General features: G+C 53.2%; 1 protein-coding gene across 1 annotated transcript in view; it reads right to left on the bottom strand.

The window, feature by feature from the left end:
• The window catches only part of LOC140717863 (autophagy-related protein 2 homolog A-like), a 319,916-nt gene extending 306,578 nt beyond the window's left edge, over positions 1–13,338 (bottom strand). The window contains 1 exon segment of the mRNA XM_073031584.1: positions 12,956–13,338. Within this exon segment, the coding sequence (XP_072887685.1) occupies positions 12,956–13,123 (168 nt within the window). The 5' untranslated portion in view covers positions 13,124–13,338.
• Positions 13,339–26,718: the final 13,380 nt, after the last annotated feature.

The raw sequence follows: 26,718 nt of genomic DNA on the forward strand, positions 1-26,718 counted from the left end.
AGTACAGGCCATTACCCTACCGTTAGATTGTGGAAGATCAGTCTGCACCTACGTTACAACAGACACCACTTCCACAGCTCTAGTACAGGCCATCACCCTACTGCTAGATTGTGGAAGATCAGTCTGCACCTGCATTACAACAGACACCACTTCCACAGCTCTAGTACAGGCCATTACCCTACCGTTAGATTGTGGAAGATCAGTCTGCACCTACGTTACAACAGACACCACTTCCACAGCTCTAGTACAGGCCATCACCCTACTGCTAGATTGTGGAAGATCAGTCTGCACCTACATTACAACAGACACCACTTCCACAGCTCTAGTACAGGCCATTACCCTACCGTTAGATTGTGGAAGATCAGTCTGCACCTACGTTACAACAGACACCACTTCCACAGCTCTAGTACAGGCCATCACCCTACTGCTAGATTGTGGAAGATCAGTCTGCACCTACGTTACAACAGACACCACTTCCACAGCTCTAGTACAGGCCATCACCCTACTGCTAGATTGTGGAAGATCAGTCTGCACCTACATTACAACAGACACCACTTCCACAGCTCTAGTACAGGCCATCACCCTACTGTTAGATTGTGGAAGATCAGTCTGCACCTACGTTACAACAGACACCACTTCCACAGCTCTTCTCCATGCCTGAAGCACTTTGGGATTTCCGAGCTCACGCACGGGATACACACGGGTTTTGCAGGGAAGAAGCAATGACTGACACCGATATGAGACCATAAAACACTGGGGCAGAATTAGGCAATTCAGCCCATTGAGTCTGCTCCACCATTCATTCCATCATGACTAATTTATTTTCCCTCTCAACCCCATTCTCCTGCTGTCTCACCATAACCTTGAGTGCCCTCACTAATCAATAACCTCTGCTTTACATACACCTAATGACTTGGCCACCACAGCGGTCTGTGGCAATGAATTCCACAGATTCACCACCGCACGCCTGAAGAAATTCCTCCCCATCTCACATTTAGATGCATTAGGAATTCGCTGTGGTCCGTTGATAGGACATGCAACAGAATAATACACTGGAATTTAGAAGGATGAGAGGGGATCTGATTGAAACATATAAGATTATTAAGGGGTTGAACACGCTGGAGGCAGGAAGCATGTTCCCGCTGATGGGTGAGTCCAGAACTAGAGGCCACAGTTTAAGAATAAGGGGTAGGCCATTTACAACAGAGATGCGGAAAAACTTTTTCACCCAGAGAGTGGTGGATATGTGGAATGCTCTGCCCCAGAAGGCAGTGGAGGCCGAGTCTCTGGATGCTTTCAAGAGAGAGTTAGATAGTGCTCTTATAGATAGCGGGGTCAAGGGATATGGGGAGAGGGCAGGAATGGGGTACTGATTGTGTATGATCAGCCATGATCACAGTGAAGGGCGATGCTGGCTAGAAGGGCCGAACGGCCTACTCCTGCACCTACTGTCTATTGTCTATACAATAAAAAACAATTACAAAGAATAAAAAAATTAAATCTGGAGGTTAAAGTGCATAAATACCAGAGTCTGATCCCAATGTAAACAGCTTTATATAAAGTGTGATGGGAGTAAAAGAGGCGTTTGGGGTGGCAAACTGGAATGGTTGACCAGATTAACTACCCTGGTGAAGAAACCTTTAAGATGCCGTTTTCACCTGCTTCTGAACTGGTCTGGAGCGCCTGACAAGCGGTCTGTATGCTGGGATTAGCATAACAGAGACGTGGTCTGAGTAACCGAGGTGGGGACGGGGTCTGCCCGGTGACGTGTCGGGGATGTTTGTGTAAACTTGGTCCAACGTGTTCTCTCCCCTCTTTGCAAAGTCCACATACTGATGGAATTTAGGGAGCACCGACTTGAGGTTCGCGTGGTTAAAATCTCCAGCGACAATAAACAGCCCATCAGGGTGTGCGTTCTGCAGTTCGCTAATAGCCCCGTACAGTTCACAGAGCGCCTCCTTAGCATTAGTGCTGGGGGGAATGTAGACACCGAATATAAGGACAGAGGTGAATTCCCGTGGCAAATAAAATGGTCTGCATCTAACAGCCACAAACTCCACTAGCGATGAGCAGTGTCTGGAAACCAGCACAGAGTTCTTACACCATTCCGTATTGATGTAAATACACAAGCCACCCTCACAATAGGGACCATCACCCAGGACATGCCCTCTTCTCACTGCCCCCATCAGGGAGGCATTGCAGGAGCCTGAAGACACACACTCAATGACTGTGGAGGAGATCCAATCTAAATGGGATCTGCAAGTGAGGAAATTGAGGATCAGTTGCAGAGGAGGTTTGAGGCCAAGGTCTTGGCGCTTATTGATTAGTTTTGGGTTGACAATGGTATTGAAAGCCGAGCTGTAATCGATAAAGAGCATCCTGATGTATCAGAATCAGACTTTAATCGCCAAGTACCTACGCACATACAAGGAATTTACTTCCGGCAGATGTTGTCTCTCTGCTCATAACAATAATAATGATAAATATAAATGAAAATATAGATTATACATACAGGTAGTGCAATCCAAGTAATAGTTAGCCGACAGTTAACCGGCAGTTAACTGTTCAGCAAAGTGACCGCAGTAGGGAAAAAACTTCTCCAGTGCCTATTAGTCTTAGTCTGGAGGGATCTGAAGCGACTACCAGACGGAAGCAGATCAAACAGTCCGTGCGCAGGATGGGAGGAGTCCTTTATGATGTTCCCCGCCCTCTTCTTCAACCTGGAAGAGTACAGGTCCACAATAGAGGGCAGGGAGGCTCCAATAATGTGCTCGGCAGTCCTCACTGTGCGCTGTATGCATCTTTAGTGTCCAGCTATTCCAGGGTTGAGTGGAGAACCGATGCGATGACATCTGTTGTTGACCTGTTATGACTTTAGCCAAACTGGAGTACATCCAAGTCACTTTTCAGGAAGTTGGTATGCTTCATCACCAAGCGCTCAAAACACTTCATCACAGTGGATGTAAGTCAGGGGTTTCCAAACATGGATCACTGTCACTAACCACGGACCCCGGGCTGGGCACGTCTCATCTCAGGGCTACAGGATGGTAGTCCTTGAGGCAGGTTCCCACATTCTTCTTAGGCATCACCTGCTTGAAGCAGGTAGGTCACTCAGACTGCCAGAGCAAGAGGTTAACGATATCAGAGAGTGCCCGAACCAGCTGATTGGCACAGACCTGAATTACTTGGTCAGTACCCTGTCTGGGCTAGATGCTTTCCTCACGTCAGCCTCAGAGACTGAAATTACAGGGTCATTGGGGGCTGTGGGAGCTTGTGAAGGTGACTCCATGTTCTGGTGATCGGAGGCGCTGATCTCACCTGGGAACGAAGCCCTGTGGCCAGCTCTGTCACCCGGCTTCACTTTGTAGGAGGCGACAGCATTCAGGCCCTGCCACAGCCGTCCAACATGCCCCCGTGATTCCAGTTTGGTCTGGAATTGCCACTTTGCACGTCAGATGACTTTCTGGAGATCATACCTGGACCTCTTGTGGCACTGATCTGGCCCGCCGCAGATCACGGGACTCGCGCGCGGTTCATCTGGGGTTTCTGCTTAGGGAACACACTCAAGTGTAACTGTTTTTTTTAATAAAGTTTCCGACAACCACGTCTTATTCATTCAGATGCTGCAGGTGATACGTGGGCAGAGATTTCTTCAACAAGCCGGGCTGACAATGATTTGAAAGGTGTTGGGGTAGGCTGTTGCCTGTTTGTTGAACTCCTCCAGTGGCTGCCTAACGTCGGCCTTTGGCAGTGTGTATGTTGCAGTCAAGATCACCGGGAACCCGCTCGGCAAGTAGAACCATCGCATTCATCATTAGACGTTCCAGGTGAGCACCACGGAAGGTTATCATGACCCCCACCCTTTGCCTTCTCAGCCCAGTCCATCTGGAGGATCGAGAAGCCCTCGGGTCACGCCGGATAGATCGATAAGTTTTGAGAGAACCATGTCTCTGTGAAACAGAGATCACAGCAATCCCTCATTTCCCTACAATTCAACAATCTTGCCCACAAGTCCTCAATCTTGTTCTCCAGTGGCGGTACATTTGCTGACAAGCTGCTGGGTACAGGGAGTTTAATTCCTCGGCGTTTCAGTCTGGATTGGAGCCCCTCTCTCCTCCCACTCTTCCGGCCAAGGTGACGTACCTCCGTCAGCTGAAAGGTGCTGTGCCTGCAGTCCTGAGAGTTAAGTCCACTGAGGCCCTGGGAAACTTTAAATTCCTGAGGGTCCAGCATGCAAGTGCAGTTATGAAGAAAGCACAGGAGCACCTCCACTTCCTTAGGAGTCTGCGAAGATTCAGCATTGCATCTAAAACGTTGATAAACCTCTACAGAAACATCAGGCTCTTGAACTAAAGGGGATAACTTCACTCAATTTCATTTGCCCCATCATTAAAATGTTCCCACAACCTATGGACTCACTTTCAAGGACTCTTCATCTCATGTTCTTGATATTTATTGCTTTTTTTTCCTGTTTGTATTTGCCCCGCTTGTTGTCTTCTGCACACAGGCTGAACAGTCAAGTTGGCGTGGTCTTTCACTGATTCTGTTATGATTCTTGGATTTATTACGCTGCAGGAAGATGAATCTCAGGGTATAGACAGTGACGTATTTGTACTTAGATAATTAACTTTGAAACCAATGCACCGAAGTTTATAACCACAACTTTCAGAAGATCATGAAATTGCTAGTTCATTAAGACAGTTCAAAAGAGTACAGCAACACACACAAAATGCTGGTGGAACACAGCAGGGCAGGCCAATCTATAGGGAGAAGTACAGTTGACATTTCAGGCTGAGACCCTTCGTCAGGACTAAGCCTGAAAAGTCCACAGTGCTTCTCCCTATAGATTGGCCTGGCCTGCTGCGTTCCACCAGCATTTTGTGTGTGTTGCTAGAATTTTCAGCATCTGAGATTTCCTCGTGTTTGCATTTTCAAAAGAGTGCAGCATTTCTTTAAAGGGAAATTACAGGCTGCAGATTACAGTGAGACTAGTTCAGAAGAAGTTTAGTAGACATTTTATAGGCTGCCAGCAAAGTGTCACTGTGTTTCAGAGGCATCATCTTGTATGCAAACCAACCGCAAAACAAGCCCCATTCCTTCCAGCCACATACACAGTCCTCCAACCCCAGGACAGGCCATCTACAGTCTGACACTGACATACTTTCACTGGTAACAATATCCAACAACAAGGGACTCAACAGGGACAGGGAGAGAATTCATAGCTCAAAGTACATTTATTATCAAAGTATGTATATGTCCCCATATACAACCCTGAGATTCATATTCTTGCCGGCAATAAATCTATAGAATAATAACCATAACAGAATCAATGAAAAGACTGCTCTAACTTGGGTGTTCAACCAGTGTGCAAAAGACAGCAAAATGTGCAAAGACAAAAAGGAAAAAATAATATTTTTAAATAAATAAGCAATAAGTATCAAGAACCTCAGATGAAGTGTCATTGAAAGTGAGTCCATAGGTTGTGGGAACATTTCAAAGGTTCATTTAACCTCAGAGGAACGTATACAATGTATATCCTGAAAGGCTTTTTCATTTCAGTGATAAGAGGTGAAGTTGAGTGAAGTCAACCTCTCTGGTTCAGGAGCCTGATGGTTGAGGGGTAATAACTGTTCCTGAACCTGGTGGTGGGACCTGAGGCTCCTGTACCTCCTTCCCGATGGAATCAGTTCAGAGTTGAGGTTATCCTCACTGGTTCAGGAGCCTGATGGTTGAGGGGTAATAACTGTTCCTGAACCTGGTGGTGTGGGACCCGAGGCTCCTGTACCTCCTTCCCGATGGAATCAGTTCAGAGTTGAGGTTATCCTCACTGGTTCAGGAGCCTGATGGTTGAGGGGTAATAACTGTTCCTGAACCTGGTGATGTGGGACTTGAAGCTCCTGTACCACCTTCCCGATGGAATCAGTTCAGAGTTGAGGTTATCCTCACTGGTTCAGGAGCCTGATGGTTGAGGGGTAATAACTGTTCCTGAACCTGCTGGTGTGGGACCTGAGGCTCCTGTACCTCCTTCCTGATGCCAGCAGTGAGAAGCGAGCCTGGCCTGGATGGTGGGGGTCTTGATGACAGATGATGATTATTCAGTATTGAAACCAGAAATCAGTCTGATTTGTTTAGTGAGTGAACTGGGACATGCAGCTGACAGTGTAACCTTAATATCCAGCATTGTTGCCCACCATATTCTCATTCAACACTTATAAAGCAGAGACTTCTGTACAGTCACCACACTACCTTTAATGTACATTCAGTGGTCACCACTGGGTGTCTGTCGATGGTCTCTGCTGCTGTGACCCATCCACTTCAATGTTCAACGTGCTGTGCATTCAGAGATGCTCCTCTGCACACCACTTTTGTAACGTATGGTTATTTGAGTTACTGTCAGCTTGAACCAGTCTGGCCATTCTCCTCTGACCTCTCTCATTAATGAGGTGTTTTCACCCACAGAACTGCCCCTCACTGGATGGTTTTTGTTTTTCACACCATTCCCTGTAAACTCTAGAGACTGTTGTGTGTGAAAATCCCAGGAGATCAGCAGTTTCTGACATACTCAAACCATCCCGTCTGGTACCAACAATCATTCCAGGGTCAAAGTCACTCAGATCACATTTCTTCCCCGTTCTGATGTTCGGTCTGAACAACAACTGAACCTCCTGACCGTGTCTGCGTGCTTTTATGATGTGACATGATTGGCTGATTAGATATTTGCATTAACGAGCAGGTGTACGGGCGTACCTGATAAAGTGGATGAATGCTACTCAGTGAGCTTCATGGCCTTTATATCTCAACATCAGCAGTGAAACTCAACCAGACATTCCAGTTTACATCAGCAAATGCCAGGTCTTCAACCTCTCTCTCTGTGACTGGCACCCAACCTACTAAATATTTCCAGCTTCCACTCATTCCAGGAATGGAAGCAAAGTTGTAGACACACCCAGTGTATCACAGGAAAATCCTCCTTACCACTGAGCACGTTTACAGGAAGCTCTGCCACAGGAAAGCAGCACCGTCATCCAGGCCTCACTTCCCAGGACATGCTCTCTTCTCACTGATTCCATCCGGAGGGAGGTACAGGAGCCTCAGGTCCCACACCACCAGGTTCAGGAACAGTTATTACCCCTCAACCATCAGGCTCCTGAACCAGTGAGGATAACCTCAACTCTGAACTGATTCCATCCGGAAGGAGGTACAGGAGCCTCAGGACCCACACCACCAGGTTCAGGAACAGTTATTACCCCTCAACCATCAGGCTCCTGAACCAGTGAGGATAACCTCAACTCTGAACTGATTCCATTGGGAAGGAGGTACAGGAGCCTCAGGTCCCACACCACCATGTTCAGGAACAGTTATTACCCCTCAACCATCAGGCTCCTGAACCAGTGAGGATAACCTCAACTCTGAACTGATTCCATCGGGAAGGAGGTACAGGAGCCTCAGGTCCCACACCACCAGATTCAGGAACAGTTATTACCCCTCAACCATCAGGAAGGAGGTACAGGAGCCTCAGGTCCCACACCACCAGGTTCAGGAACAGTTATTACCCCTCAACCATCAGGAAGGAGGTACAGGAGCCTCAGGTCCCACACCACCAGGTTCAGGAACAGTTATTACCCCTCAACCATCAGGAAGGAGGTACAGGAGCCTCAGGTCCCACACCACCAGGTTCAGGAACAGTTATTACCCTCAACCATTAGGCTCCTGAACCAGTGAGGATAACCTCAACTCTGAACTGATTCCATCCGGAAGGAGGTACAGGAGCCTCAGGTCCCACACCACCAGGTTCAGGAACAGTTATTACCCCTCAACCATCAGGCTCCTGAACCAGTGAGGATAACCTCAACTCTGAACTGATTCCATCCGGAAGGAGGTACAGGAGCCTCAGGACCCACACCACCAGGTTCAGGAACAGTTATTACCCCTCAACCATCAGGCTCCTGAACCAGTGAGGATAACCTCAACTCTGAACTGATTCCATTGGGAAGGAGGTACAGGAGCCTCAGGTCCCACACCACCAGGTTCAGGAACAGTTATTACCCCTCAACCATCAGGCTCCTGAACCAGTGAGGATAACTTCACTCACCTCAACTCTGAGCTAACAACTGTTCCTGAACCTGGTGGTGTGGGACCTGAGGCTCCTGTACCTCCTTCTCGATGGAATCAGTTCAGAGTTGAGGTTATCCTCACTGGTTCAGCAGCCTGATGGTTGAGGGGTAATAACTGTTCCTGAACCTGGTGGTGTGGCACCTGAGGCTCCTGTACCTCCTTCCTGACGGCAACAGCAAGTAGAGAGCATGTCCTGGGTGGTGGGGGTCCCTGATGATGGATGCTGCTTTCCTGTAACAACTCTCCATGTAGATGTGCTCAGTGGTGGGGAGGGCTTTACCCATGATGGACTGGGCCATATCCACTACTTTTTGTAGGATTTCCCGTTCAAGGGCATTGGTGTTTCCATCCCCGGCTGTGATGCAGTCAGTCAATACACTTTGCACCACACATCTATAGAAGTTGGTCAATAAGATTTAGTTGACATTCCGAATCTGCTCAAATTCTGAAGGAATTAGAGGTGCCGCTGTGCTTTCTTTGCCATTGCACTTAGGTGCTGGGTCCAGGAGATGATGACGCCGAGGAATGTGAAGTTGCTGACCCTCTCCAGCTCTGATGCCCCCAGTGAGGACTGGCTCACCGACCTCTGGTTTCCTAAGTTCAATGACCAGCTCCTCGGTCTCGCTGACATTAAGTCAGAGGTTGTTGTCGCGGCATCACTCCGGCAAATTTTCAATCTCCCTGCTCTATGCTGACTCGACAGCACCTTTGATTTGGCCAATGACAGTGGTGTCATCAGCAAACTTGAACATGGCACCGGAGCTGTGATTAGCCACACAGTCAAAAGTGTAAAGCGAACAGAGCAGAGGGCAGAGTACAGAGTCCTGTGATGTCCCTGTGCTGGTGGGGGTCATGGAGGAGATGTTGTTGCCAATACGATCTGACTGGGGTCTACAAGTGAGGAAATCCAGGATCCAGTTACCCAGGGAGGTCTTGAAGCTGACTGATTAGCTTTGAGGAGTACTGAATGCCGAGCTGTAGTCAATAAAGTGCATGCTGATTTCTGCACCCTCTCCTGGTCTCCACCTCATCACGTGAGACTCCTTCGCTCCCTCCCCTTCTCCCCTCGCCCTGAAACTTGTCATTTCTAACTTTCCCTCCTGACGGAAGGTCGGGAACGTGAAACACTAGCTCTCTCTTCACACATTGTCCATCCTGCTGACATTTTCTGCTTTCATTTCAGATTTCCACCATCGTCTTTTTTTGTTGTTTAACATCACTGAAGTGGTTAACATTGAAATTGAGTGTTTGATGTATCCAAAAGCATGATTTTTTCATGGATTTGTAAACTGAGTACTTAATATCACTGACAGGTTACTGGCTTGATTGATTCACTAACTAAATAATCTCTGAAGATTGAAAACAAAAACATAAATCACTGGAAAGACGAAAGGAAATTCGCATATTCTAATTGAAGCAAGTTATTAATCAATTTATAACTCAACTGATTCCTTAAGGTTGTTATAGGCGAGGGTGGTAATGGGGACAAGCTCCCACTACCTATTAAATGCTCCCAATGGCTACACCTCAAACAGCCTCTGACAACCCAGTCCAGCTCCCGGGCTTCACGTGTGGCCCAGCAGAACCGATTCTACTGACAGGGGAGGGGGCACCCATCGCTTTGGGCAGATGGGGCTTCTCAGCCATGGCTGGCAGCTGACCTAACAGAAGGAAAACCCTGATCTCAAACCCCTACTGCCTTGCGGCCATACCCACTCACAGGGACGTGTTCAGGAGTAAACCCTGAGGGAAAATCCAGAGCTGAAGCTCCTAAGGCAGTCCTACGTTGAGTTCAACGTTGTGGCAACTCCTGCGACGCCGCTGGTGCCTCTGTCGTTCCTTTGTGTTCATCGGCTGCGTGGAGAGGGGGAGCTCGCTCTCCATATCGTACTGCCCAGGCTTGCGGATCTAGACAGCCAGGGCACAATATGCATCGTCGACCTCAGACTGACAGAAGCCTCACTCACTATAACTTAATTAACATATCTGTAAAGTATAAAGTTAGTAAACTAATTATATAATAGAGCACAGCTACTTCCTCAAGAGTCTGCAGAGATTCGGCATGTCATCAAACACTTGACAAACTTCTATAGATGTGCATGCTGACCGGCTGCATAGGGAACACCAATGCCTTTAAACATAGAGCATAGAAATCGACAGCACATTACAGGCCCTTCAGCTGACCATGTTACGTACTGCAGAAATACCACACCACATAGCCCACTATTTTTCTGAGCTCCATGTACCTATCCAAGTCTCTTAAAAGACCCTATCGTATCCGCCTCCACCACCTTTGGTGGTAGTACATTCCATGCACTCACCACTCTGTGAGTAACAAACTTACCTCTGACATCCCCTCTGTACCTACTTCCAAGCACCTTAAAACTGTGCCCTCTTGTGTTAGCCATTTCAGCCCAGGGAAAAAGTCAACTACCCACATGATCAATGCCTCTCATAATCTTGTACACCTCTGTCAGGTCACCTCTCATCCTCCGTCGCTCAAAGGAGAAAAGACCAAGTTCACTCAACCTATTCTCATAGGGCACGCTCCCCAATCCAGGCAACATCCTTGTAAATCTCCTCTGCACCCTTTCTATGGCTTCCACGTCCTTCCTGTAGTGAGGCGACCACAACTGAGCACAGTACTCCAAGCAAGGCCTTATATAGCTGTAACATTTCCTCACAGCTCTTGAACTCACTTCCACATTTCCTTTGAGTGTAAAATCCTACAAAAGGTATTGGATTCTGCCCAGTACATCACAGGTAAAAACCTCCCAACCATTGGGCACGTCTACATGATACATTGCCATAGAAAAGCAGCATCCATCATCAAAGATCCTCAACACCCAGGCCACGCTCTTTTCACACTGCTGCCATCAGATAAAAGGTACAGGAGCCTCAGGTCCCACACCACCAGGTTCAGGAGCAGTTATTACCCCTCAACCATCAGGCTCCTGAACCAGTGAGGATAACCTCAACTCTGAACTGATTCCATCGGGAAGGAGGTTCAGGAGCCTCAGGTCCCACACCACCAGGTTCAGGAACAGTTATTACCCTCAACCATCAGGCTCCTGAACCAGTGAGGATAACCTCAACTCTGAACTGATTCCATCGGGAAGGAGGTACAGGAGCCTCAGGTCCCACACCACCAGGTTCAGGAACAGTTATTACCCCTCAAACATCAGGCTCCTGAACCAGTGAGGATAACCTCAACTCTGAGCTGATTCCATCGGGAAGGAGGTACAGGAGCCTCAGGTCCCACACCACCAGGTTCAGGAACAGTTATTACCCCTCAACCATCAGGCTCCTGAACCAGATCGGAAAAGGGGTAGTCCAGTCCCCACCACCCTTTGTCCCAGGGGTGATTCCCTCACCCCTCAAACAATGCCTCTCATACTGATCCCAGTGCCTCTGGGAGGGAGATTGCAAGTGGTGCCGGAACGACAACTGTTCCCTCAATGTCAGCAAGACCGAGGAGCTGATTATCGACTGCAGGAGAGGGAAACCAGAGGGCCTTGAGCCAGTCCTCATCATGGGATCAGAGGTGGAGAGGGTCAGCAACTTCACATTCCTCACTGTTATCATCTGGAGGACCTGTCCTGGGCCCAGCACGTAAGTGCAGTTACAAATCCTACTGCCTTGGGAGTTCGCAGAGATTCGGCGTGACATCCAAAACTTTGACAAACTCTACAGATGTGTGGAGGAGAGTATATTGACTGGCTGCATCACAGCCTGGGATGGAAAAACACCCAGGAAATGCCCTTGTACAGAAAATCCTATAAAAAGTAGTGGACAAGGCCCAGTCCGTCATGTGCTCCCCACCTTCAAGCACATCTACATGGACCACAGTCACAGGAAAGCAGCATCTAACATCAGGGACCCCCAGCACCCAGGACATGCTCTCTTCTCACTGCTCCCAGCAGGAAGCAGGTACAGGAGCCTCAGGTCCCACACCACCAGGTTCAGGAACAGTTATTACCCCTCAACCATCAGGCTCCTGAACCAGTGAGGATAACCTCAACTCTGAACTGATTCCATCGGGAAGGAGGTACAGGAGCCTCAGGTCCCACACCACCAGGTTCAGGAACAGTTATTACCCCTCAACCATCAGGCTCCTGAACCAGTGTGGATAACCTCAACTCTGAACTGATTCCATCGGGAATCAGTTGATAGATTAATAGAATAATCTATTAAGATGTTTCCACAGCTGATGGTCTCACTGCAAGGACTCTTTTATCTTGTTATTTCACACTCTGCTTATTCATTGCTATTCATATACATTTGCATCACACAGTTTGATGTTGTTACACTCTAGTTGTTCTTTCATTGATCCTATTTACAGTTCGTATTCTATAGATTTGCTGAGTATGCCTGCCGGTCAGGAGAATCTCAGGGTTGTATGTGGTGACTTGTACATACTCTGATCATAAATTTTAACATATATGTAAGACCACTAAACATCTACAGATTGCTTAATATAGCTATAGTATATTGCTCAGTTTAATGTATCTGCAAACTGATTAGTTATTGCATGTTAATGTTTTATCGGTATTTAAAATAAAAATTAAAATATTATTGCATGTTAATGTTTACCTGATAACCTTAACTTCCCTAAGCATCTTCACATTGAATTGTTGATATATCTGCTTGATTCAATGTATCAGTAACCGAATATTGTATAGTAACGTGTACCTAAACTGATCATTAATTTATTTTTAAGCACAAATAGTTCAACACAAGTCCACTATCATGCAACTGCTACAATTTAACGTGTTTGCAGGCTGATAATTAATTGCCCCGGCTGTTATGTCAAGGCTGCGCCCAGATTAGGCAACCTTACCCAGACGTCGAGCTGCACGTCCCGGATGCGGCCGCTGCCGTTGTACAGGTCCAGGCTGAGCTGCTCCAGGGTGAGCCGCTCCTCGAAGAAGTGGCCCAGGTAATGCTGCAGCAGGTAGCAACAGGCCCGCATCTTGATGGAGCTCGACCAGGGGAAGAACCATGACATCCTAGCAACCGGCCCCCGGCCACCAGCATAGCTCACCCACGGGCTGCCAGCGGAGCACCCTGGCGGGGGGAACAACACCCCTGACGGCCGGCGACTCGCGGACCGACCGAAGTCTGGGCGGTCGGACACAAACGGGCGAGCAAGTTAGAGTGTAAACAAGCGAGCGGCCGCCATCGCTGTCACGGCATCTCTGGGAGGGTATATGGGGAGGGGTGGGTGGCGCTTCCAGCTCGGCGCATGCGCGATGCCGGCAGGTCAGCCAGCAGTCTACCGCGCCCCCTGCCGGCGCGGAGGTCTCCAGCTGCCTACGCCAAGGGGAGCGATGGGAGGTCCGCGCCCCCTGCCGGGGCGGAGGTCTCCAGCTGCCTACGCCAAGGGGAGCGATGGGAGGTCCGCGCCCCCTGTCGGCGCGGAGGTCTCCAGCTGCCTACGCCAAGGGGAGCGATGGGAGGTCCGCGCCCCCTGCCGGGGCGGAGGTCTCCAGCTGCCTACGCCAAGGGGAGCGATGGGAGGTCCGCGCCCCCTGCCGGCGCCGAGGTCTCCAGCTGCCTACGCCAAGAGGAGCGATGGGAGGTCCGCGCCCGCTGCCGGGGCGGAGGTCTCCAGCTGCATACGCCAAGGGGAGCGATGGGAGGTCCGCGCCCCCTGCCGGGGCGGAGGTCTCCAGCTGCCTACGCCAAGGGGAGCGATGGGAGGTCCGCGCCCCCTGCCGGCGCGGAGGTCTCCAGCTGCATACGCCAAGGGGAGCGATGGGAGGTCCGCGCCCCCTGCCGGGGCGGAGGTCTCCAGCTGCCTACGCCAAGGGGAGCGATGGGAGGTCCGCGCCCCCTGCCGGGGCGGAGGTCTCCAGCTGCATACGCCAAGGGGAGCGATGGGAGGTCCGCGCCCCCTGCCGGCGCGGAGGTCTCCAGCTGCATACGCCAAGGGGAGCGATGGGAGGTCCGCGCCCCCTGCCGGGGCGGAGGTCTCCAGCTGCCTACGCCAAGGGGAGCGATGGGAGGTCCGCGCCCCCTGCCGGGGCGGAGGTCTCCAGCTGCCTACGCCAAGGGGAGCGATGGGAGGTCCGCGCCCCCTGCCGGGGCGGAGGTCTCATGCTCAACACGCAATGGGGAGAAATGGAAAGTCTGCGCCACCTGCCGGAGCGGAGTGTTCATTGACTGCAGCCAAGAGGGATTGTCCCACTGGTTCAAAATTCAATATTCCAGTATTGGAACATACAGGAACGTGTATAAAGAGATCCGCAGTAAAAATGCATTGTTTGTATTAACAGCCAACACACTTCAGGGTGTGCCGGGTGCTGTCACACTTTCTGGTGTTCGGCAGACTCAAGTCAAGTCACTTTTATTGTCATTTCGACCATAACTGCTGGCACAGTACACAGTAAAAATGAGATAACGTTTTTACTGGACCATGGTGTTACATGACACAGTACAAAAACTAGACTGAGCTACGTAAAAAACAACACAGAAAAAAAAGCTACACTAGAATACAGACCTACACAGGACTGCATAAAGTGCACAAAACAGTGCAGGCATTACAATAAATAATACACAGGACAATAGGGCAGTAAGGGTCAGTCCAGGCTCTGGGTATTGAGGAGTCTGATAGCTTGGGGGAAGAAACTGTTACATAGTCTGGTCGTGAGAGCCAGAATGCTTTGGTGCCTTTACCCAGACGCCAGGAGGGAGAAGAGTTTGTATGAGGGATGCATGGGGTCCTACATAATGCTGTTTGCTTTGCGAATGCAGCGTGTGGTGTAAATGTCCGTGATGGCGGGAAGAGAGACCCCGATGATCTTCACAGCTGACCTCACTATCCGCTGCAGGGTCTTGCGATCCGAGATGCTGCAATTTCTGAACCAGGCAGTGATACTCTTAACGATCTCTACCGAGGAGCAGTCGATATTCAGTGGGGAGAGGTCGCTCCATGCCCTCCTGAAGTCAACAACCATCTCTTTTGTTTTGTGCACATTCAGAGACAGGTTGTTGGCTCTGCACCAGTCCGTTAGCCGCTGCACCTCCTCTCTGTAAGCTGACTCGTCGTTCTACACATGTTCTAACTGTGTCCTCTGGTCCTAGACTCCCCACTATAGGAAACATCCTCTCCACATCCACTCTATCTGTGTCCTCTGGTCCTAGACTCCCCCACTATAGGAAACATCCTCTCCTCATCCACTCCATTTGTGTCCTCTGGTCCTAGACTCCCCACTATAGGAAACATCCTCTCCACATCCACTCTATCTGTGTCCTCTGGTCCTAGACTCCCCCACTATAGGAAACATCCTCTCCACTTCCACTCTATCTGTGTCCTCTGGTCCTAGACTCCCCCACGATAGGAAACATCCTCTCCACATCCACTCTATCTGTGTCCTCTGGTCCTAGACTCCCCCACTATAGGAAACATCCTCTCCACATCCACTCTATCTGTGTCCTCTGGTCCTAGACTCCCCCACTATGGGAAACATCCTCTCCACATCCACTCTATCTGTGTCCTCTGGTCCTAGACTCCCCACTATAGGAAACATCCACTCCACATCCACTCCATCTGTGTCCTCTGGTCCTAGACTCCCCCACTATGGGAAACATCCTCTCCACATCCACTCTATCTGTGTCCTCTGGTCCTAGACTCCCCCACTATAGGAAACATCCACTCTGTCTGTGTCCTCTGGTCCTAGACTCCCCCAGTATAGGAAACATCCTCTCCACATCCACTCTATCTGTGTCCTCTGGTCCTAGACTCCCCCCCATAGGAAACATCCTCTCCACATCCACACTATCTATGCCCTCTGGTCCTAGACTCCCCCACGATAGGAAACATCCTCTCCACATCCACTCTATCTGTGTCCTCTGGTCCTAGACTCCCCCACGATAGGAAACATCCTCTCCACATCCACTCTATCTGTGTCCTCTGGTCCTAGACTCCCCCACGATAGGAAACATCCTCTCCACATCCACTCTATCTGTGTCCTCTGGTCCTAGACTCCCCCACTATAGGAAACATCCTCTCCACATCCACTCTATCTGTGTCCTCTGGTCCTAGACTCCCCCACTATAGGAAACATCCTCTCCACATCCACTCTGTCTGTGTCCTCTGGTCTGAGACTCCCCCACGATAGGAAACATCCTCTCCACATCCACTCCAACTGTGTCCTCTGGTCCTAGACTCCCCCACGATAGGAAACATCCTCTCCACATCCACTCTATCTGTGTCCTCTGGTCCTAGACTCCCCCACTATAGGAAACATCCTCTCCACATCCACTCTATCTGTGTCCTCTGGTCCTAGACTCCCCCACTATAGGAAACATCCTCTCCACATCCACTCTATCTGTGTCCTCTGGTCCTAGACTCCCCACTATAGGAAACATCCTCTCCACATCCACTCCATCTGTGTCCTCTGGTCCTAGACTCCCCCACTATGGGAAACATCCTCTCCACATCCACTCTATCTGTGTCCTCTAGTCCTAGACTCCCCCACTATAGGAAACATCCACTCAGTCTGTGTCCTCTGGTCCTAGACTCCCCCAGTATAGGAAACATCCTCTCCACATCCACTCTATCTGTGTCCTCTGGTCCTAGACTCCCCCACGATAGGAAACATCCTCTCCACATCCACTCTATCTGTGTCCTCTGGTCCTAGACTCCCCCACTATAGGAAACATCCTCTACACATCCACTCTATCTGTGTCCTCTGGTCCTAGACTCCCCCACTATAGGAAACATCCTCTCCACATCCACTCTGTCTGTGTCCTCTGGTCTGAGACTCCCCCACGATAGGAAACATCCTCTCCACATCCACTCTATCTGTGTCCTCTGGTCCTAGACTCCCCCACGATAGGAAACATCCTCTCCACATCCACTCTATCTGTGTCCTCTGGTCCTAGACTCCCCCACGATAGGAAACATCCTCTCCACATCCACTCTATCTGTGTCCTCTGGTCCTAGACTCCCCCACTATAGGAAACATCCTCTCCACATCCACTCTATCTGTGTCCTCTGGTCCTAGACTCCCCCATTATAGGAAACATCCTCTCCACATCCACTCTATCAGTGTCCTCTGGTCCTAGACTCCACACTATAGGAAACATCCTCTCCACATCCACTCCATCTGTGTCCTCTGGTCCTAGACTCCCCCACTATAGGAAACATCCACTCTGTCTGTGTCCTCTGGTCCTAGACTCCCCCAGTATAGGAAACATCCTCTCCACATCCACTCTATCTGTGTCCTCTGGTCCTAGACTCCCCCAGTATAGGAAACATCCTCTCCACATCCACTCTATCTGTGTCCTCTGGTCCTAGACTCCCCCCCCCCATAGGAAACATCCTCTCCACATCCACACTATCTATGCCCTCTGGTCCTAGACTCCCCCACGATAGGAAACATCCTCTCCACATCCACTCTATCTGTGTCCTCTGGTCCCAGACTCCCCCACGATAGGAAACATCCTCTCCACATCCACTCTATCTGTGTCCTCTGGTCCTAGACTCCCCCACGATAGGAAACATCCTCTCCACATCCACTCTATCTGTGTCCTCTGGTCCTAGACTCCCCCACTATAGGAAACATCCTCTCCACATCCACTCTATCTGTGTCCTCTGGTCCTAGACTCCCCCACTATAGGAAACATCCTCTCCACATCCACTCTGTCTGTGTCCTCTGGTCTGAGACTCCCCCACGATAGGAAACATCCTCTCCACATCCACTCTATCTGTGTCCTCTGGTCCTAGACTCCCCCACGATAGGAAACATCCTCTCCACATCCACTATCTGTGTCCTCTGGTCCTAGACTCCCCCACGATAGGAAACATCCTCTCCACATCCACTCTATCTGTGTCCTCTGGTCCTAGACTCCCCCACTATAGGAAACATCCTCTCCACATCCACTCTATCTGTGTCCTCTGGTCCTAGACTCCCCCACTATAGGAAACATCCTCTCCACATCCACTCTATCTGTGTCCTCTGGTCCTATACTCCCCACTATAGGAAACATCCTCTCCACATCCACTCCATCTGTGTTCTCTGGTCCTAGACTCCCCCACTATGGGAAACATCCTCTCCACATCCACTCCATCTGTGTCCTCTGGTCCTAGACTCCCCCACTATAGGAAACATCCACTCTGTCTGTGTCCTCTGGTCCTAGACTCCCCCAGTATAGGAAACATCCTCTCCACATCCACTCTATCTGTGTCCTCTGGTCCTAGACTCCCCCCCCCATAGGAAACATCCTCTCCACATCCACACTATCTATGCCCTCTGGTCCTAGACTCCCCCACGATAGGAAACATCCTCTCCACATCCACTCTATCTGTGTCCTCTGGTCCTAGACTCCCCCACGATAGGAAACATCCTCTCCACATCCACTCTATCTGTGTCCTCTGGTCCTAGACTCCCCCACGATAGGAAACATCCTCTCCACATCCACTCTATCTGTGTCCTCTGGTCCTAGACTCCCCCACTATAGGAAACATCCTCTCCACATCCACTCTATCTGTGTCCTCTGGTCCTAGACTCCCCCACTATAGGAAACATCCTCTCCACATCCACTCTGTCTGTGTCCTCTGGTCTGAGACTCCCCCACGATAGGAAACATCCTCTCCACATCCACTCTATCTGTGTCCTCTGGTCCTAGACTCCCCCACGATAGGAAACATCCTCTCCACATCCACTCTATCTGTGTCCTCTGGTCCTAGACTCCCCCACTATAGGAAACATCCTCTCCACATCCACTCTATCTGTGTCCTCTGGTCCTAGACTCCCCCACTATAGGAAACATCCTCTCCACATCCACTCTATCTGTGTCCTCTGGTCCTAGACTCCCCCACTATAGGAAACATCCTCTCCACATCCACTCTATCTGTGTCCTCTGGTCCTAGACTCCCCACTATAGGAAACATCCTCTCCACATCCACTCCATCTGTGTCCTCTGGTCCTAGACTCCCCCACTATAGGAAACATCCACTCTGTCTGTGTCCTCTGGTCCTAGACTCCCCCACTATAGGAAACATCCTCTCCACATCCACTCTATCTGTGTCCTCTGGTCCTAGATTCCCCCCCCATAGGAAACATCCTCTCCACATCCACTCTGTCTGTGCCCTCTGGTCCTAGACTCCCCCACGATAGGAAACATCCTCTCCACATCCACTCTATCTGTGTCCTCTGGTCCTAGACTCCCCCACGATAGGAAACATCCTCTCCACATCCACTCTATCTGTGTCCTCTGGTCCTAGACTCCCCCACTATAGGAAACATCCTCTCCACATCCACTCTATCTGTGTCCTCTGGTCCTAGATTCCCCCACGATAGGAAACATCCTCTCCACATCCACTCTATCTGTGTCCTCTGGTCCTAGACTCCCCCACTATAGGAAACATCCTCTCCACATCCACTCTGTCTGTGTCCTCTGGTCTGAGACTCCCCCATGATAGGAAACATCCTCTCCACATCCACTCTATCTGTGTCCTCTGGTCCTAGACTCCCCCCACGATAGGAAACATCCTCTCCACATCCACTCTATCTGTGTCCTCTGGTCCTAGACTCCCCCACGATAGGAAACATCCTCTCCACATCCACTCTATCTGTGTCCTCTGGTCCTAGACTCCCCCACTATAGGAAACATCCTCTCCACATCCACTCTATCTGTGCCCTCTGGTCCTAGACTCCCCCACTATAGGAAACATCCACTGTGTTGAGGCGTTTCAACGCTTGAAGTCCATCGATTACCAGGGTACAGATGCTTAGTGCAACGCTGAGATTCATCGGCTCACAGGCAGGCACAGAACAATCAAACCCAAAAAAACTTTTTTAAAAATAAGCCCGACCAACACCCAATGCGCAGAGAGGAAACGGAAAGTAAAGTCTGCAAACAACAAGCGCTGGCGAATAATGGTCAGAAGCAAATCCCATGGGCCCTCAGCTCGGCACAGAGCCGCGTAATCATCACCGAGCAGTCAGCGGACCCGGCCGTTCCTGACCCCGACCTTTCCAGCCCGGCCCGGCGCCCAAATCATCGTGCAGACGTCGGGTTTTGTCCATCCGATGCTCCCTGGGGCCAGGACCCCGCCGTCTCGTTTCGGCCTGTACCGGACTTCACCCGTTCAGCCCCCTCCCATTCAAATCAGTCGCCTTGGCAACCGGCCCCCGCCTCGCCCCTCCTCGCTGGCTCCAAGTCCAAAGGGGAAAGGGAAGTAAGGAAGAATAAAAATAAGTTACCACAAACAGTCTGACAGGAGGGGGTCATCACGTCCCCGGCTGTAGGCTGACTCATTATAGAGCCTGATGGCTGAAGGTGAGAATGACCTCATACAGCAGCGCAGTTGTCTCAGTCTGTTACTGAGAGTGTTCCTCTGTTCAGCCAAGGAGCCATGCAGAGGGTGAGAAACATTGTCCAGAATTGCCAGGATTTTCCGGTGGGCCCTTTGTTCTACCACGGCCTCCAGTGTGTCCGGTTTGACTCCTATAGCAGAGCCAGACTCTCTAATCAGTTTATTGAGCCTGTTGGCATCACCATTGCCCCAGCACACCTCTGCATTGAGGATTGTACCGGTGACAACAGACTGGTAGAACAGGTGAAGGAGAGGCCTGCACATTCAGTCTCCTCACGAAGCAGAGGCAACTCTGGCCCTTCCTGAACACAGCCTCTGTGTTGGTGCTCCACTCGACTCTGTCATCCAGGTGCCCCCCCCAGGGAAGTGTGGGTCCGCCCCACATCCACGTCCAATCTACTGCATCCTTGGGGTTTTTGTGCGAGCAGACACTTTAATTGCTTTGAACCTGGAGTGCCAGGGTCTGAGTGGTATCCACATCAGGCTGTGTGTGGGAGACGCTGATGGGTTCGTTTATAACGTGTCATGTTTCAAAGGTACATTTAAAGTCAGAGAAACGTATACAATATACATCCTGAAATACTTTTTCTTCACAAACATCCACGAAAACAGAGGAGTGCCTCATAGAATGAGTGACTGTTAAATGTTAGAACCCCAAAGCCCTCCACCCACACATCGACCCACGTGAATGTTGTTAAGACGTGGGTAATCGTGGTCTTTCCACCACCGTGACTGTTCTTGGCAAATTTCTCTACACAAGTGGTTTACCGTCGCCTTCTTCTGGGCCGTGTCTTTACAAGACGGGTGACCCCAGCCGTTATCAATACTCGTCAGAGATTGTCCGCCTGGCGTCAATGGTCACATAACCAGGACTTGTGATCTGCACCGGCTGCTCGTACGACCGTCCACCACCTGCTCCCACAGCTTCACCTCACCCTGATCGGGGGCTAAGCAGGAGCTACACCTCGCCCGAGGGTGACCCGCGGGCCAGCGGAGGGAAGGAGCCCCTCACACCTCCTCTGGTATCCCCAACCCGGCACCAGTGGTCAGAGCTTCTGTCCAGTGTATCAGGTCACTGTGTGATGTCCATTCGTGTCTGGACAGCACACACAAAGCACTGGAGGAACTCAGCAGGCCAAGCTGCATCTCTGGAGGGGAGTGAACGGTCGATGTTTCGGGCCGAGACCTTTCATCGGGACTGCTTGACCCGCTCACACCCCCAGCACGTCGATAACGCTTCAGGCTGAAGAGAGTTTAACGTCATTTCCAGTGCACAAGTGTAAAGGGAAACAAAATAATTGTTACTCCAGATCTGATGCTGCACAAAAAAACACACAAGATGAAGAACATAATAATTATAATTTTAAAAAACAATAAATATAAAAGATCCAATTATTAATTGAGATAGAGTGAAGAAGGCCCAGCGACCCCCGATTTAATCACTGGACGAGTTACAAGGGCCCTTTCACTGACTGACCGGTGTATCTTTGGCCTGTGGGAGAAGAGCCACGCACAGCGTCTCCTGACAGACGACATTGGAACTGACCACCGACCTCTGACGTAATAATGTTGGCCAGTCCCGACAACACCGTAGCGCCCGATGGCGGTATACACAGACTGACTGTATATCCGTAGAGTGACACCAGGGAACAGTAAAGCAGAGGTGACTGAGGGCGTGGTGGGGGGGAGGGGGGTTCCTGAGTGGGGGCGTTCATTATGTACCTGTGTATTCCCCAGACTCACCCCCACTCCGTCACACCGACGGGGAGATGGGAACCGGGGTCGGTTATTCCCCAGACTCACCCCCACTCCGTCACACCGACGGGGAGACGGGAACCGGGGTCGGGTATTCCAGACTCACCCCCACTCCGTCACACCGACGGGGAGACGGGAACCGGGGTCGGGTATTCCCCAGACTCACCCCCCACTCCGTCACACCGACGGGGAGACGGGAACCGGGGTCGGGTATTCCCCAGACTCACCCCCACTCCGTCACACCGACGGGGAGACGGGAACCGGGGTCGGGTATTCCCCAGACTCACCCCCCACTCCGTCACACCGACGGGGAGACGGGAACCGGGGTCGGGTATTCCCCAGACTCACCCCCACTCCGTCACACCGACGGGGAGACGGGAACCGGGGTCGGGTATTCCCCAGACTCACCCCCACTCCGTCACACCGACGGGGAGACGGGAACCGGGGTCGGGTATTCCCCAGACTCACCCCCACTCCGTCACACCGACGGGGAGATGGGAACCGGGGTCGGGTATTCCCCAGACTCACCCCCACTCCGTCACACCGACGGGGAGACGGGAACCGGGGTCGGGTATTCCAGACTCGCCCCCACTCCGTCACACCGACGGGGAGACGGGAACCGGGGTCGGGTATTCCCCAGACTCACCCCCACTCCGTCACACCGACGGGGAGACGGGAACCGGGGTCGGGTATTCCAGACTCACCCCCACTCCGTCACACCGACGGGGAGACGGGAACCGGGGTCGGGTATTCCAGACTCACCCCCACTCCGTCACACCGACGGGGAGACGGGAACCGGGGTCGGGTATTCCAGACTCACCCCCACTCCGTCACACCGACGGGGAGACGGGAACCGGGGTCGGGTATTCCCCAGACTCACCCCCACTCCGTCACACCGACGGGGAGACGGGAACCGGGGTCGGGTATTCCAGACTCACCCCCACTCCGTCACACCGACGGGGAGATGGGAACCGGGGTCGGGTATTCCCCAGACTCACCCCCACTCCGTCACACCGACGGGGAGACGGGAACCGGGGTCGGGTATTCCCCAGTACTCACCCCCACTCCGTCACACCGACGGGGAGATGGGAACCGGGGTCGGGTATTCCAGACTCACCCCCCACTCCGTCACACCGACCGACGGGAGACGGGAACCGGGGTCGGGTATTCCCCAGACTCACCCCCACTCCGTCACACCGACGGGGAGACGGGAACCGGGGTCGGGTATTCCACAGACTCACCCCCACTCCGTCACACCGACGGAGAGACGGGAACCGGGGTCGGGTATTCCAGACTCACCCCCCCACTCCGTCACACCGACGGGGAGACGGGAACCGGGGTCGGGTATTCCCCAGACTCACCCCCCACTCCGTCACACCGACGGGGAGACGGGAACCGGGGTCGGGTATTCCCCAGACTCACCCCCACTCCGTCACACCGACGGGGAGACGGGAACCGGGGTCGGGTATTCCCCAGACTCGCCCCCCTCTCGGTCACACCGACGGGGAGACGGGAACCGGGGTCGGGTATTCCCCAGACTCACCCCCACTCCGTCACACCGACGGGGAGACGGGAACCGGGGTCGGGTATTCCCCAGACTCACCCCCACTCCGTCACACCGACGGGGAGACGGGAACCGGGGTCGGGTATTCCCCAGACTCACCCCCACTCCGTCACACCGACGGGGAGACGGGAACCGGGGTCGGGTATTCCCCAGACTCACCCCCACTCCGTCACACCGACGGGGGAGACGGGAAACCGGGGTCGGGTATTCCAGACTCACCCCCCACTCCGTCACACCGACGGGGAGACGGGAACCGGGGTCGGGTATTCCAAAGACTCACCCCCACTCCGTCACACCGACGGGGAGACGGGAACCGGGGTCGGGTATTCCCCAGACTCACCCCCACTCCGTCACACCGACGGGGAGACGGGAACCGGGGTCGGGTATTCCAGACTCACCCCCACTCCGACACACCGACGGGGAGACGGGAACCGGGGTCGGGTATTCCCCAGACTCACCCCCACTCCGTCACACCGACGGGGAGACGGGAACCGGGGTCGGGTATTCCCCAGACTCACCCCCACTCCGTCACACCGACGGGGAGACGGGAACCGGGGTCGGGTATTCCAGACTCAGCCCCACTCCGTCACACCGACGGGGAGACGGGAACCGGGGTCGGGTATTCCACAGACTCACTCCCCACTCCGTCACACCGACGGGGAGACGGGAACCGGGGTCTGGTATTCCCCAGACTCACCCCCACTCCGTCACACCGACGGGGAGACGGGAACCGGGGTCGGGTATTCCCCAGACTCACCCCCACTCCGTCACACCGACGGGGAGACGGGAACCGGGGTCGGGTATTCCCCAGACTCACCCCCACTCCGTCACACCGACGGGGAGACGGGAACCGGGGTCGGGTATTCCCCAGACTCACCCCCACTCCGTCACACCGACGGGGAGACGGGAACCGGGGTCGGGTATTCCCCAGACTCACCCCCACTCCGTCACACCGACGGGGAGACGGGAACCGGGGTCGGGTATTCCAGACTCAGCCCCACTCCGTCACACCGACGGGGAGACGGGAACCGGGGGTCGGGTATTCCACAGACTCACTCCCCACTCCGTCACACCGACGGGGAGACGGGAACCGGGGTCTGGTATTCCCCAGACTCACCCCCACTCCGTCACACCGACGGGGGAGACGGGAACCGGGGTCGGGTATTCCACAGACTCACCCCCTCTCGGTCACACCGACCGGGGAGACGGGAACCGGGGTCGGTATTCCCCAGACTCACCCCCACTCCGTCACACCGACGGGGAGACGGGAACCGGGGTCGGGTATTCCCCAGACTCACCCCCACTCCGTCACACCGACGGGGAGACGGGAACCGGGGTCGGGTATTCCCCAGACTCACCCCCACTCCGTCACACCGACGGGGAGACGGGAACCGGGGTCGGGTATTCCCCAGACTCACCCCCCACTCCGTCACACCGACGGGGAGACGGGAACCGGGGTCTGGTATTCCCCAGACTCACCCCCACTCCGTCACACCGACGGGGAGACGGGAACCGGGGTCGGGTATTCCACAGACTCACCCCCACTCCGTCACACCGACGGGGAGACGGGAACCGGGGTCTGGTATTCCCCAGTCTCACCCCCACTCCGTCACACCGACGGGGAGACGGGAACCGGGGTCGGGTATTCCACAGACTCACCCCCACTCCGTCACACCGACGGGGAGACGGGGAACCGGGGTCGGGTATTCCCCAGACTCACCCCCACTCCGTCCACCACCGACGGGAGACGGGAACCGGGGTCGGGTATTCCACAGACTCACCCCCCTCTCGGTCACACCGACGGGGAGACGGGAACCGGGGTCGGGTATTCCCCAGACTCACCCCACTCCGTCACACCGACGGGGAGACGGGAACCGGGGTCGGGTATTCCCCAGACTCACCCCCACTCCGTCACACCGACGGGGAGACGGGAACCGGGGTCGGGTATTCCCCAGACTCACCCCCACTCCGTCACACCCGACGGGGAGACGGGAACCGGGGTCGGGTATTCCACAGACTCACCCCCTCTCGGTCACACCGACGGGGAGACGGGAAACCGGGGTCGGGTATTCCCCAGACTCACCCCCACTCCGTCACACCGACGGGGAGACGGGAACCGGGGTCGGGTATTCCCCAGACTCACCCCCCACTCCGTCACACACCGACGGGGAGACGGGAACCGGGGTCGGGTATTCCCCAGACTCACCCCCACTCCGTCACACCGACGGGGAGACGGGAACCGGGGTCGGGTATTCCCCAGACTCACACCCCCCACTCCGTCACACCGACGGGGAGACGGGAACCGGGGTCGGGTATTCCCCAGACTCACCCCCCACCTCCCGTCACACCGACGGGGAGACGGGAACCGGGGTCGGGTATTCCCCAGACTCACCCCCCACTCCGTCACACCGACTGGGGAGACGGGAACCGGGGTCGGGTATTCCCCAGACTCAGCCCCCACTCCGTCACACCGACGGGGAGACGGGAACCGGGGTCGGGTATTCCACAGACTCACCCCCCACTCCGTCACACCGACAGGGAGACGGGAACCGGGGTCGGGTATTCCACAGACTCACCCCACTACTCCGTCACAACCGACGGGGAGACGGGAACCGGGGTCGGGTATTCCCAGACTCACCCCCACTCCGTCACCACCGACGTGGAGACGGGAACCGGGGGGTCTGGGTATACCCCAGACCTCTCACCCCCACTCCGTCACACCGACGGGGAGACGGGAACCGGGGTCGGGTATTCCACAGACTCACCCCCTACTCCGTCACACCGACGGGGAGACGGGAACCGGGGTCGGTATTCCCCAGACTCAACCCCCACTCGGTCACACCGATGGGGAGACGGGAACCGGGGTCGGGTATTCCCCTGACACAGCCCCACTCCCGTCACACCGACGGGGAGACGGGAAACCCGGGTGTCGGGTATTCCACAGACTCACTCCCCC

This window comes from Hemitrygon akajei, chromosome 28 (genome assembly GCF_048418815.1).
Source record: "Hemitrygon akajei chromosome 28, sHemAka1.3, whole genome shotgun sequence".
Classification (NCBI taxonomy): domain Eukaryota; kingdom Metazoa; phylum Chordata; class Chondrichthyes; order Myliobatiformes; family Dasyatidae; genus Hemitrygon; species Hemitrygon akajei.